The 11,519-nt window shown below is 50.2% G+C and overlaps 1 protein-coding gene across 1 annotated transcript; it reads left to right on the top strand.

Moving 5' to 3' along the window:
• The first annotated feature begins 7,160 nt into the window (after positions 1-7,160).
• Positions 7,161-7,950, top strand: LOC128977463 (transcription factor HES-5-like). The gene is made up of 3 exons (XM_054395004.1): positions 7,161-7,223; positions 7,374-7,554; positions 7,683-7,950. Exons 1-3 carry the CDS (start codon positions 7,161-7,163, stop codon positions 7,922-7,924), a joined length of 486 nt encoding a protein of 161 aa, XP_054250979.1. The 3' UTR covers positions 7,925-7,950.
• The last annotated feature ends 3,569 nt before the right edge of the window (positions 7,951-11,519 follow it).

Below are 11,519 nucleotides of genomic sequence, written 5' to 3'. Positions count from 1 at the left end.
AGTGGAAGTGTAGTGAACTCTGCCTGTCAGGGGGAAAAATTATGCTCTTATTGTACCTGTGGTACAAACTATTCCATCAAATGGCATTATCTTGCCTCTTTGGGACATTAGCACCCTGGCAAAAAGGAATCTTTTATCACTGAGAAGTACATTCTTCATAGGTTTAATCTTTAATTAGGTTTTGGTTTGTTTTTTTTTTCTTTAGATCAGGAATATTTAATATCCTGCCATGCCCAGTGCACAACTGAAGGGAGGTGGACTTTGATCATTAAGAAGCACATGACGCAGTTTGATCTGCATTTTCCAGGCTTGTTAGAAGCCAAACCAATTTCTCTGGCTGCTTGTGTGGGTGACCCTGCCATGGTCCTGCACCAATGACAAAGTCTTTCTGCAGTGAATATTACAAATAATTAAAAATTAAGGAGAATTTTTTTTTTTCCCCCTGCCCAGCTGAAATTCCCACAAGTCACCTCTCAGCATATTCAAGGGGGCACAAGAGGGATTTATTATTTCCTGGTATATTGACTCTGAAAGGTCTGGGGATTACAGCTGCTTTGCACATGAATAGCTGGAGTGTGTTGTACAAAAGGCATGGTCTGTGGGATAATGGGGTTGGATGTGGGAAAGAGCTGACCCTGGGGGAGAGCAGGCTGGTGCCTGATGGCAGGAATCAATTATCCCTCAAAGGAACACATTGCCCTGGGAGCAGGCTTGGCAGGAGCCACCCTGTTATGTGTTTACCACCCTCCTCCTTCAAACCCCCACATAAACAACCACAGAAGGTGTGCTGCTGGGGACTCAGCTACACCTTGCTCTGGATTTAGACCAGGCAGGGTTAGTCATGACCTCAGTACCCTGCTGCTCCCACCCCATCTGAGCTCATCTCACCTGCAGGTTTCTCACAGGTGCCTCCAGGTGGTTTGGAGTTTGCTCTATAGCCACCCAGGTACTGCTGACTTCAGTGGGGGCATATGCTCCCCAAAAGTCCTCCCAGCAGTCAGTCACCTCAGCTCTGGCCAAAGCAGAGGAGCCTGTTCCTGACAGTGGAGTGGAGCACAGAAGCTGCTGAGTTCATGCACTTCCTTCATTGTTTTGGGGAGTTTTTTTTTGGAAGATGGTGGCATTCAGCCCTTACAATGGGGTCAGCATCTCTGAGGATCTGCCGTTACTGCCAGCCTTTCAGATGTCAACCTTTGGGCTTCAAGAAATGGGCTGAAAGTCAGAGGGATTGAAAAAAAACAACTTGTCTCTAATGAAACTATTTTGAGATTCTTTTTTTTAACTTACTTTTAAATTATTAGGCGTTTAGATTTAGCATGGACTGATATAATTTTTTTTTTCTCTTCATAGAATTGTGAGACTGGGACCTGAAGTCTTGCAGAAGGCCATAAGGGTTACCAGTCTCATGACCAAATTCACAAGACTCACCAAGTGGTGCTGCCAAGCATTTTGGCAAGGAGAAGGTGCCCTGCAGAGAGCCTTTCAGAGGAGCAGGTTGAGAGCTGAGAGTGTGGTTCCTGAGGTCTGGCCCCAACAACCACGTGCTGTCACAACAAGGTGGGAATGGTGTGGTGGTGCCAGACAGGAGGGCAGCCACCTCTCTCCTGAGAGCAGCAATTCATCCTGTCTGTGTGTCAGGTACTCAATCACTCAGCTCTAGCCAGGGCAGCAGTGCAGAGGGGAGATAATGGTCACAGACTTCTCTGATGTCCCCACTGGCTGCAAAGTCCCCAGGAGCTGCCACCAGGAGACTGCAGGCACCTTTTGCATATGATCAGCACACAGCAGGTGCAGGTGGCACTGGACTGGGTAACTACAGCAGTGTGGCTCCTTTCCTGTTTCTAAGTCACTGCTTTTATCCAGGCCAAGCATTCAGGTCCTGGCATTCCCTGGGATGCAGGGATGCTGCATCCTCTCCTCCAAGTTGCTCCAAGCTCAGGCTGGCTCTCACCACTGGCAGGCAGCTGAGCACAATGAGGTGGTGCTGGCAGATCTACAATAGGACTGAGGTCAGCTGCAGCCTGGCTGAGGTTTTAGTAGATCTTCAGGAGCATGAATAAGCTAAAACTTGGTTTAATTGCTAGAGAGGTCAAGTTGTTCCAGAAATGGAATAGATCAGCAAGTGTTTCCTGAGGGAAGATTTGAGTGCATCTCCCTCTTCATGGCTTTAAACAGGTTTAAACTTTCATATTTTCAACCCCCACTGTTAAACTGGATCAGAAAGGAGAACTTTTCTATCTGCTTTTCTAGGTGGGACAAGACTGTGAGTGTGGTCCAGGCCAGCAATCCCAATTCTCCCACAGGCCAGGGAGCTGGCTCCTTTTCAGAGATGCCAAGGCTAATTAAAACAAGTGGGTGCTGAGCATCTTTGTAAACCAGATGTCTCCAAGAGCCACTTAGCAATAGAAGCACTGCAACCAGCATCTGAAATATTGCAGTTTGGGTTTTTTTTTTTCTTTTCCTCCTTCCTGCCTCATTTTTCTGCCTTTGTAAGCCCCTGCTAATAGCACATCCTCATCTCGCCGAGGAGGTCGCTGAGAATTCATTAGCTGGCATTTGTAAAGCACTTTGGAAATGCAAAGCCAGTGCATTATTTCAAGTCTTCTGGATACTTTCCATGTTATTAAAATCAGGATTTCAGAAAGGCTTATGGAGGATCAAAACAGCATCCCAAACTTGAAAGGAAGCAGGGCTGTTAAACCATCAACTGTCGCCTCCCCCTGCAGCCAGATGTTAAGCCCTAAAGAACTCAAGTGGCACAAGGAATTACTTTCCCAAGTTCCCCCAGCTGGGCTGACAGGCCTTGATCAATGGTTTGCTCCATAGTGAGTGCTATGCAGATGGTCTACCCCGAGCAAGGTTTCTGTGAAGTACAAAGGGAAGTCAAACAGCATTTCTAATTCAGCTTGTAGCATGGCACACTTCCTTTATCCTCTGCCTGAATGTGGTGAATAGGAGAGCAGTGTGGGAAACTGGAAGGAACTCCAAACTCACACAGTCTGAGGGGCTGGGAGACACTCCTCTCCTCAAGCCACATCTGCCTGTGACAGACAGAAGGGGAAAAAGAGTGACAGAACGAAAAATCAGATTAGAAAAATGGCATGGAGGGAAAATAACCCCTGAGGAAAAGGGAAAAGTGAAGGAAGCTGTGCAGCCACAGAGGAATTGCACCAGGGTCAAACAAGGGACTGCCAAGCAGCAGAGCATGGAGGAGATGACAGGGAAAGGAGCTGCAGGTGCAGATTGTGCTCATCCACCAGTGAGGCCAAGGAAAAGTGTCCCACTGAAGGTGGCAGAGGTGCTTTCAGCCCACATTAAGAGCTCTGAGCCACACTCTGTTTGCCTCTAATTGCTCAGATTTGTTTGGTATGTCCCAGTAAACAGACCCTTGGCATCAGCCAAGCTGCTTGTGAGCTGCTGCAAACAGATCCAGCCCTGCCATGGTAATTTCATGGAAGCACAGACTGGCCCAGATTGGAAGGAACCTCAGAGATCATCTGCTCCAACCTCTCTGTCAGGGGCAGGGACACCTCTCAGCTAGACTTGCCTCCCAGTTTGAGGCTTGCCTCTCAGTTTGACTCACTCTGTAATTCAAATCTGGGGTTGAAATACAGGACCCATTCCTTCCTGCCAAATCTAGCAGTCCTCTTCACTCTTCCTGGAGTCCAGAGTTTCTGCTGAGCATCCAGGCAAGGCCTTTGGAATCATGGAATGGTTTGGAAGGGACCTCCAAAGGTCATCCAGTCCACATCCTCCACTAGATCAGGTTGTTCAGAGCCCTGTTGAGCCTGATCTTGAATATCTCCAAGGATGGGGCCTCAGCCACCTCCCTGGGCAACCTGTTGCAGTGTTCCAGCACCCTCATGATGCAGAACTTCTTCCTCACATCCAATCTCAGTCTGCTCTGCTCTCATTTCAGACCATTGCCCCTTGTCCTGTCCCTGCAGCCCTTTGGGAACAGTCCCTCTGCAGCCTTCTTCTAGCCCCCTTCAGGTACTGGAAGACTGTTATTAGGCCTCCCTGGAGCCTTCTCTTCTCCAGGCCGAACAACCCCAGCTCCTTCAGCCTGTCCTTGTAGCAGGACCCTGATCATTTTCATGGCCTCCTGCTTATGTCTGCACCCACTTTATTCTTCACCTCAGGATGATCTGTAGGACTTGGTGCTGAGCCTCCTCCAGTTTGGTGTTTTCCCCACTCTCTGCTCAGAAGCATTGCTCTGTCCTGGCTCCTAAGCATTTTATCTTTCTAAATGACTTACTAACACAAGGCTGTGGAAGTTTGTGTGCTCCTGAGTTTCCCACACCATTCCTTAACTATATTCATTCCTGGCACAAAGGAAGTGTGCCTGCCTACAAACCACATTAGCAACGCTGCTTGCCTCTGCTTTGTGTTCAGTGGGAAACCCTGCTCCCAAAAGGCCATCTGGGCAGGGGAGAGCCAATGGGGACAACCAGCACCTCTCAAGACTTGGGAAAGCAGCAACATCTTGAAGTCTTCCTAAAGAGCTAACATCTGGCAGAGATGCTAGGGAAAGGCTGTTGCTGATGCCATAAACCACCATTATCCAGATCCAGCATCCTGGGACCCTGGAGAGTTCTCTGGGCAGTGCTGGGTGTGTTGGATGCAGAGCAGGTGTGCCAGTCAGGATTTGTTGTCCTAAGTGCAAACTCCACTCTGCTCTCTTTAGAATGGGGAGAAATTTCTGTTATCACTCTTCTTCAGCATTTCCAACCAAATCTAATGTAGGTAACTGAGCATCTGATTTGAGTAACCCTTCTAAGATGAGGCAGTAATTGGCTATTTTTTTTTCCACTCACAGACTGTGCCACTGAAAAGCAAAAAGCTGTTTTAAAGGTAAGCTTTTATTTCATCTGCTTTACAGAAACTCCACTTTACAGAAGTGGGTTTGCTCTCTGGGGAAGATTTTGCTGCATTCAGCTCCCAGTGATGCATTGAGCATTATTTTTTATCATCACACAACTTCTAAACATGTTCAAGATCTGTGAAAAATGTTAAAGGCATAGCCTCAAACTACCACACCAAGTCACACATCTGCTCCACTACAGTTTCACCAGGGAACTGTTGTCCTCCCCCAGTACAAAAGTTCTGTGACTCAGGAATGGGATAACACAGAGGTTCCTGAGAAGTGGGCTGTGGGTAGCTGCAGGGAAGGCATCTGACACTTCAAACAGCTTTGTTGTGTCTCTGTGACTTGTACTGGAGGGAGAAATTATTGCTGTTCTATGGCTGCTTATTAGTCAATTAACCTGAAACCCAGAAACTGTCTCTAGCAAAGCCTGCAGTGGGCTCTCTGCTCCTGAGGTTGGCACATTTCTTCCTGGTGCTCTCAATTAAGGAGCTAAAGGAGTGAGTCAGTACTCAGGAGTTTCTGTTTCAGAGAGACTCCCCAAGAGGGCTGCACAGAGCCAAAGATTGGTTTCAGAGGTGGCATTATGTAGGCTCAGATATAATCCACAAGCTTTGAGAGGAACATGTGAAACGGTGTCACAAAAGCTTTCCCACAACTTGACATAAAGGGCTCGGGGCTCAACAGCTGCTGCTCTGTACCACAAGAAGGAGGCCTATTCAGGAGCAGCACAATGGGGATGGAAAAGCAGATCCTGGAAGAGGTCACTGAAGCCTTACCTGGCCTGACAAATAATGAGCTGCAGAGTGAGAGGGAGAGAGGGAGAGAGCTGTGTCCCTGTGTGTTTTAAAAGCCATGTGTGACCACACACATATATTAATGGAAACACAAATGCTATTTACTTACTACAGCAAGAGACCCCCAAGCATCACCCCTAGCATCACCTGACAGTGATTTTTCTGGTCATTACTATTCCTTATTGAACCTTACAGAGGCAGATATTGATGCTCACAGGGGAGTGTGTTGAACTGATTAGATCACAGCACATGTGGAGTAAATCTGGGACTCAAATGCATGGTCCTAGGTGTGTGTGGGATGCTGCTGCCTGCCCACTGTGCCCTTCATGTAGAGTAACAGAGCAGCATTGCTGCCAGCCTTGCCCCACACGGTCCAGAGGCTACAGAAAGCACTCTGCTACCATGTCCTTCTTCAGCTGCTGGTGTGGGGTTAGAGCTCATGAAGGACACAGTACATGGGCAGAGGGCAGGGTAAATGTGGGCAGAGTGAAAACAGTGAGGGTGAGGAGACACTGGAACAGGCTGCCCAGGGAGGCTGTGGATGCCTCCTCCCTGGAGGTGTTCAAGTCCAGGCTGGATGAGGCCTTGAGCAACCTGGGCTGGTAGGAGGTGTCCGTGCCCGTGGCAGGGGGTTGGGAGTGGATGATCTTTAAGATCCCTTCCAACCCAAACCATTGCATCGTTCTATGAAAACTCTTGTGATGGTCACCTGAGGGAGACTCCCGGGCTGTGGCTTGCTGGGAGAGGCAGCTGTGCTGTGCCACAGGAAGGCAGCAGTGGCTGGCATGTGCTGGGCCTCGGTGTGTGCTGGGCTTTGGTGTGTGCTGGGTCTCGGTATGTGCTGGGCTTTGGTGTGTGCCGTGCCTCAGTGTGTGCTGTGCCTCGGTGTGTGCTGGCCCCTGGCATGTGCTGGGCTTTGGTGTGTGCTGTGCCTCGGTGTGTGCTGGCCCCTGGCATGTGCTGGGCTTTGGTGTGTGCTGGGTCTCGGTGTGTGCTGGGCTTTGGTGTGTGCTGTGCCTCGGCGTGTGCTGGCCCCTGGCATGTGCATGGCAGGAGCAGGGCCCCAGGCCTGCCCACCCAGAGCCTTTCCCGCCATGGCAGGCAGCTGCCCTCTGCCTTCGTCCCTGCCTGTGAGCCCCGGGCCGGGATGCTGTTGCTCGGTGGCATTAGTCAGCAGCCTTCTCCCACTGTAGGTCAGCTCTTTCCCAGCTCCTGCCACAGGGCTCTGAGGGCAGCCCTGGGCGCGCACTGCCCACCTGCTCCGCCGGGCGCGGGCATTGTCCGGCGCCATTCAGCGCCAGCCGGGCGTGCAGGAATGGCTGCGGCTGCCTTTGTGCTGCCCCCTCCCTGATTGGCTCCGGAGTGTGGGAAACACCAGCGAGCCGCAGACCCACAGCCTCGCCTCAGCTCCTGCAGTATAAATAGCCGGCGGAGGCAACCTCCGGCAGCACGTTTCCCCTGCGCCTGTCCTGCGAGGCTCTCCCCCCTCAGGCCAGATGGCTCCCAGCGCTGTGCTCATGGAGCCTGACAACCTGCTGACGCCGAAGGAGAAAAACAAAGTAAGTGCAGGCACAGCGAGGCAGCCCCCAGCCACGCTCTCTGAGTTTGCAGCAGCCGAGGAGCTGCTCCATGTTGTGTAGGAACAGTGCTGGGGATGGCAGGCAGAGGACCCTTCCAGTAACAGCTCTCTTCTCCTTTGCTCTTTCCAGCTGAGGAAGCCGGTGGTGGAGAAGATGCGCCGGGATCGGATTAACAGCAGCATCGAGCAGCTGAAGCTGCTCCTGGAGAAGGAGTTCCAGAAGCACCAGCCCAACTCCAAGCTGGAGAAAGCAGACATCCTGGAGATGACTGTCAGCTACCTGAAGCAGCAAAGCCAGCTGCAGATAAAGAGTGAGTGTTGTGTTTTGTTCCAGCCTCTGGCTTACTGTAAGTCTGTGACAGTGTTATGGGTCTCTGGCCATGAACAACTGCTCTAAACTATTTTTTCTTCCTCCTCCCTCTTTTCTTCCCTTCCCCAGCTGCAGCATCCTTCCACAAAAACTCCCAGTTTGACTTTAGAGAGGGCTACTCTAGATGCCTGCAAGAAGCTTTCCATTTCCTCTCTGTTCACAAAGTCCGAACTGAAACACAGACCAAACTTCTCAGCCACTTCCAGAAGAGCCAATCAGCTGCTGCAGAGGTCACCCTCTCTCCTGGGAACCCCAGCACCCCGAAGCAAGCCTCTCCAAAAGACACCAGCACTCTCTGGAGGCCCTGGTAGTCAGGGGAGTCCTCACTTCATGGACCAGTCCAGAGGAAGGATCTGACTGCATCTGACAGTGCAGCTCCCATCCTCTTCTCTGTAGGGAATTTGATCTCCCTGTGTGTTTTATTTATGTGTGGAAAGGACAGCTAATGGCTAACTTTTGACTTTGATGGGATCCTGGGGTAAAGGTTGAGGCATTCTGTGAGTGGTGAAGCTGTGGGGACACTGCTGCCAGCAGTGCACAGCGTGCTGCCCGCTCAGGGGCTGCTGGCTTCCTAATGGAGGGTGTCTGAGTACCTGTCAGAGTGGTGACAGGTGAGGATTGCTGTAGGAGAGGTTTCTCTCACATTGCTTGTAAGAGCCATCAGCTTTGCTCTGGTTTGACTGGCAGCACTTGCTGCTCAGCCACTGGAGGGTAAATTTCCTGCTCTGGTTCACACACACCTGGTTAAAATCAGTTTCCCTCTGTTTGCTTCACAGATGGGGTTTGGATTTTCTTCTCCATAACCCTTTCATAGTCCTAGTGTATAAAGTGTGACGGAGGAAGAGGAGCTAGGAAATGATGTGGAATATTTCTACTCTTTTGCTGCTTTTTTTTTTTTTCTATTTAGAAAAAGGCTCTGTTACTGCTTTATGTTAAAGAGCAGGGAGAAGGCAGAAGGTTGGTTTGGTCAATGTTATACATTTGGGGTGTAAGCTCTGTTTTTTTCTAGCGTTTTCATTATAATAATGATTTTTATCTGTATTGAGTGGTTTCACTCGTGGTGGATGATGTTTCTTCCAGTACTGGGACTGCCTTCTGGCTTCTGTGCATACTGTGTATGCATCTCTGTGTGTGTAGAGAGCAATAAAATGCATTTGTGTGCAACTTCTGCCTGGCTTCTCTCTCTCTGAGGGCTGTGCAGCCACTTGTGTCCCCAAAAAGGGGTTCATAGATCAGGTTTCTAAAGGAGGGAGGTGTTTGGTAAAGTGAGAGGGGCTCAGATTGTTCACTTTCTATATTCTCATGACTCTCATCACCTTAACCCCAAGAAGGAAGCAAGTGCTGCTACCACACAAATTCTCTCAGCTGAATCATGTTGAGCATTTCCTTATCCACTGCCCTCCCACCCACAAAAAACCTTCTTACCTGAGGAGTAAAGCCTTGAACCTGTCTGGTGTGAGTCTGCACCAGGCTTGGGGGCATTGTGTTCTGAAGAGGTGATGGGGACAAGCTGAAGCCCCACAGCTTGGTCTGCAGGCCAGGAGTGTGACCCGATTAGAGGAATGCTGCTAAGAGCTGCTCTTTAAGCAGGGCAGCTCCGGCTTTTTCGGCTGCTGTTAGCTCTCGGTGGGGGACAGCAGCGCTGATTTCCTGTACCCACTCCAACATCAGCCTCCCTCCCTCCCTGCCTCCCTCCCTTTCCACACCAGCAGCACGGCGGCGCTGGGCTAGCTGCTGGATGGAGCCTCGCTGGTGTTTGGGTGTCCTTTGGGCTGGTTCAGAAGCTGGAGCCGCATTTGTCACCAGGTGGCAGCATGGGCGAAGGAAAGAGTTCAGCTCCCTCCTCCCGGACAGGACCTAAAGCTTCCTTCTCCTAAGGATGCGATCAAGCTTGGCTGGTGCCTAATTGCCCACGAGCCTCAGATGCAATCAGATCTGCAGCAGGACACCCCTGAGTACAGAAGTTTCCACGAGGCTGAAGTGCAGAATCTTTTCTGCAGGATCTTCTGATTTCTGCAGGTGGGAGGTGTGATAAACTTCCATGATAAAAATCCAGTAACTTCCCTGTGTCGTGATAAGAGCTTGGAATAAACCCTCCCAGGCACCTTGTAATGATCCCTCTGCAGCTGCCTGTGCCAGAATTGCTAATGGCTCCTCTCCAGAGCTTCATCATTTTGCAGAGTAATTAAACTGTCAGTCGTGCAAACCTCCTCCACCTGACCTCTGCAGGGCTGTGTGCTGCTCCCCTTGCTGAGCACATCCATCCTGGTGTCACTCTGCTGGGTTCCTCATGGCCGGCAGGGACTGGCATCGAGTATCAGGCAGCCTCATGGCCCCTCTGCTGAGACTTGAGTGAATAAGGAAGAATGCAATGCCCAAGGCCCAGGCTGTCCTGTGAACAGGGCTGGTACTCCTAGACAAGGACTGAATGCAAATCTGGCCAGCCCTGGGACCAGTTCTGCTATCTGTAACCTGCTAATTCTATCCCTGTGATTATTTGTGAATCCAACAATTCCCATCTGAAAACACCCCCCCCCCCCCTTCCCTCCCTACTTCATCTGCCCTGAGTGCAGAGACAGAGCTGAAGTGCAGAGACAGAGCTGAAATAACCTCAAACCCAAATGGAATTCAGGCTGCACCTCCTTGAAGAGCTCTGTGTATAGGCACCTGAGGTGCAGTGCAGGAAATAATCAGATGTGAAATACTTTTAATACTAAAAGCCCAATTCTGTGCTTTGTGTAACGCTGGCTGGCAGGAGGGGACTCTGCAGGTGGGTGCTGAGCAGTCTGCCCTCAGCCTTTTGAAGAGGGATTAGATAAACTTGCAGCTAAAGCCTCTTACTGCTTCTTGTCCCTTCTGTTCTGAGCTCTCAGACTGCGAAGGGCACAGGAGAGTGGCTGATCCCTGAGGCAGCACTGATTCTCTCACAAGGTTGGCTGCCAAGATGACTTTTTAAGATGGAAATAAAAGGTAATGGAACTGCATATTCTCAGCTACAGTAAAGGCAGCAATTTACCCACAGAGAGCCTGCACTTTAGCTGGTAAAATTCAGCCAGAATCAGGAGGGTTTCAGGCAGTGCTGCAGCCAGCTCCTGTTGTCAGGTGGCCAGAATAATTCCCTGGGTTATCTCCTAAGGCAGAGCTGCTTCTGATCAGTGATTTTCCTTTCCTTCCCTGCCATTTAGATAATCAAACCTTTTGCTGATGACATCCGTGAGGCAAAGGAACAGCCTGACATGGCAGGGCGAGGGAAAAGCTCTGGTGACTGTCTTGCTTTCCAGTCATGTGTCCCCAGCATCAGGAGGACACAGAGCTGGTGGAGCCAGTCCAGAGCTGGGGTTGGAGCCTGGAGAAGAGAATGATTTGGGGGGACCTTAGAGCTGCCTTCTAATAGCTGAAGGGATCCTAGAGGAAGGATGCAAAGGGACTTTTCCTGAGGGTGTCTAGAGACAGGCCAAGGGGGAAAGGTTTGAAGCTGAGGCAGAGCAGGGTTAGACTGGAGCTGAAGAAGCTCTTCAGTGTGCGGGTGGTGAGACTCTGGGATAGGCTGCCCAGGGAGGTTGAGGATGAACACCTTGGGGTGTTCAAGGCCAGGCTGGATGAGGCCTTGGGCAGCTGAGTCTAGTTGAGAGGTGTCCCAGCCCACCACTGGAGGAAATGATCTCTGAAGTCCCTTCCAACCTGAGCCATTCTATGATTCATTTCTGTGCTAGGCAAAAAAATTCTTGGCTGGGAGAGTTTTTGAATTTCACTGCTGAGTGTTGGCAGTTTAAAACATCCTCATTACATGAGGATGCTGAGGAAAGCCACCCAAAACTCTCTCTCACAGATTGGCTGCTGTGATATTTTTACATTATTTTTCTTACAAATGAATACTTGTTACATTTTCAAGTGTAAATACTGAAA

Source organism: Indicator indicator, chromosome 32, assembly GCF_027791375.1.
Source record: "Indicator indicator isolate 239-I01 chromosome 32, UM_Iind_1.1, whole genome shotgun sequence".
In the NCBI taxonomy this organism is placed as follows: Eukaryota; Metazoa; Chordata; class Aves; order Piciformes; family Indicatoridae; genus Indicator; species Indicator indicator.
The sequence above is the reverse complement of the archived record's forward strand: the minus strand, read 5'-3'. Positions and strand labels throughout refer to the sequence as shown.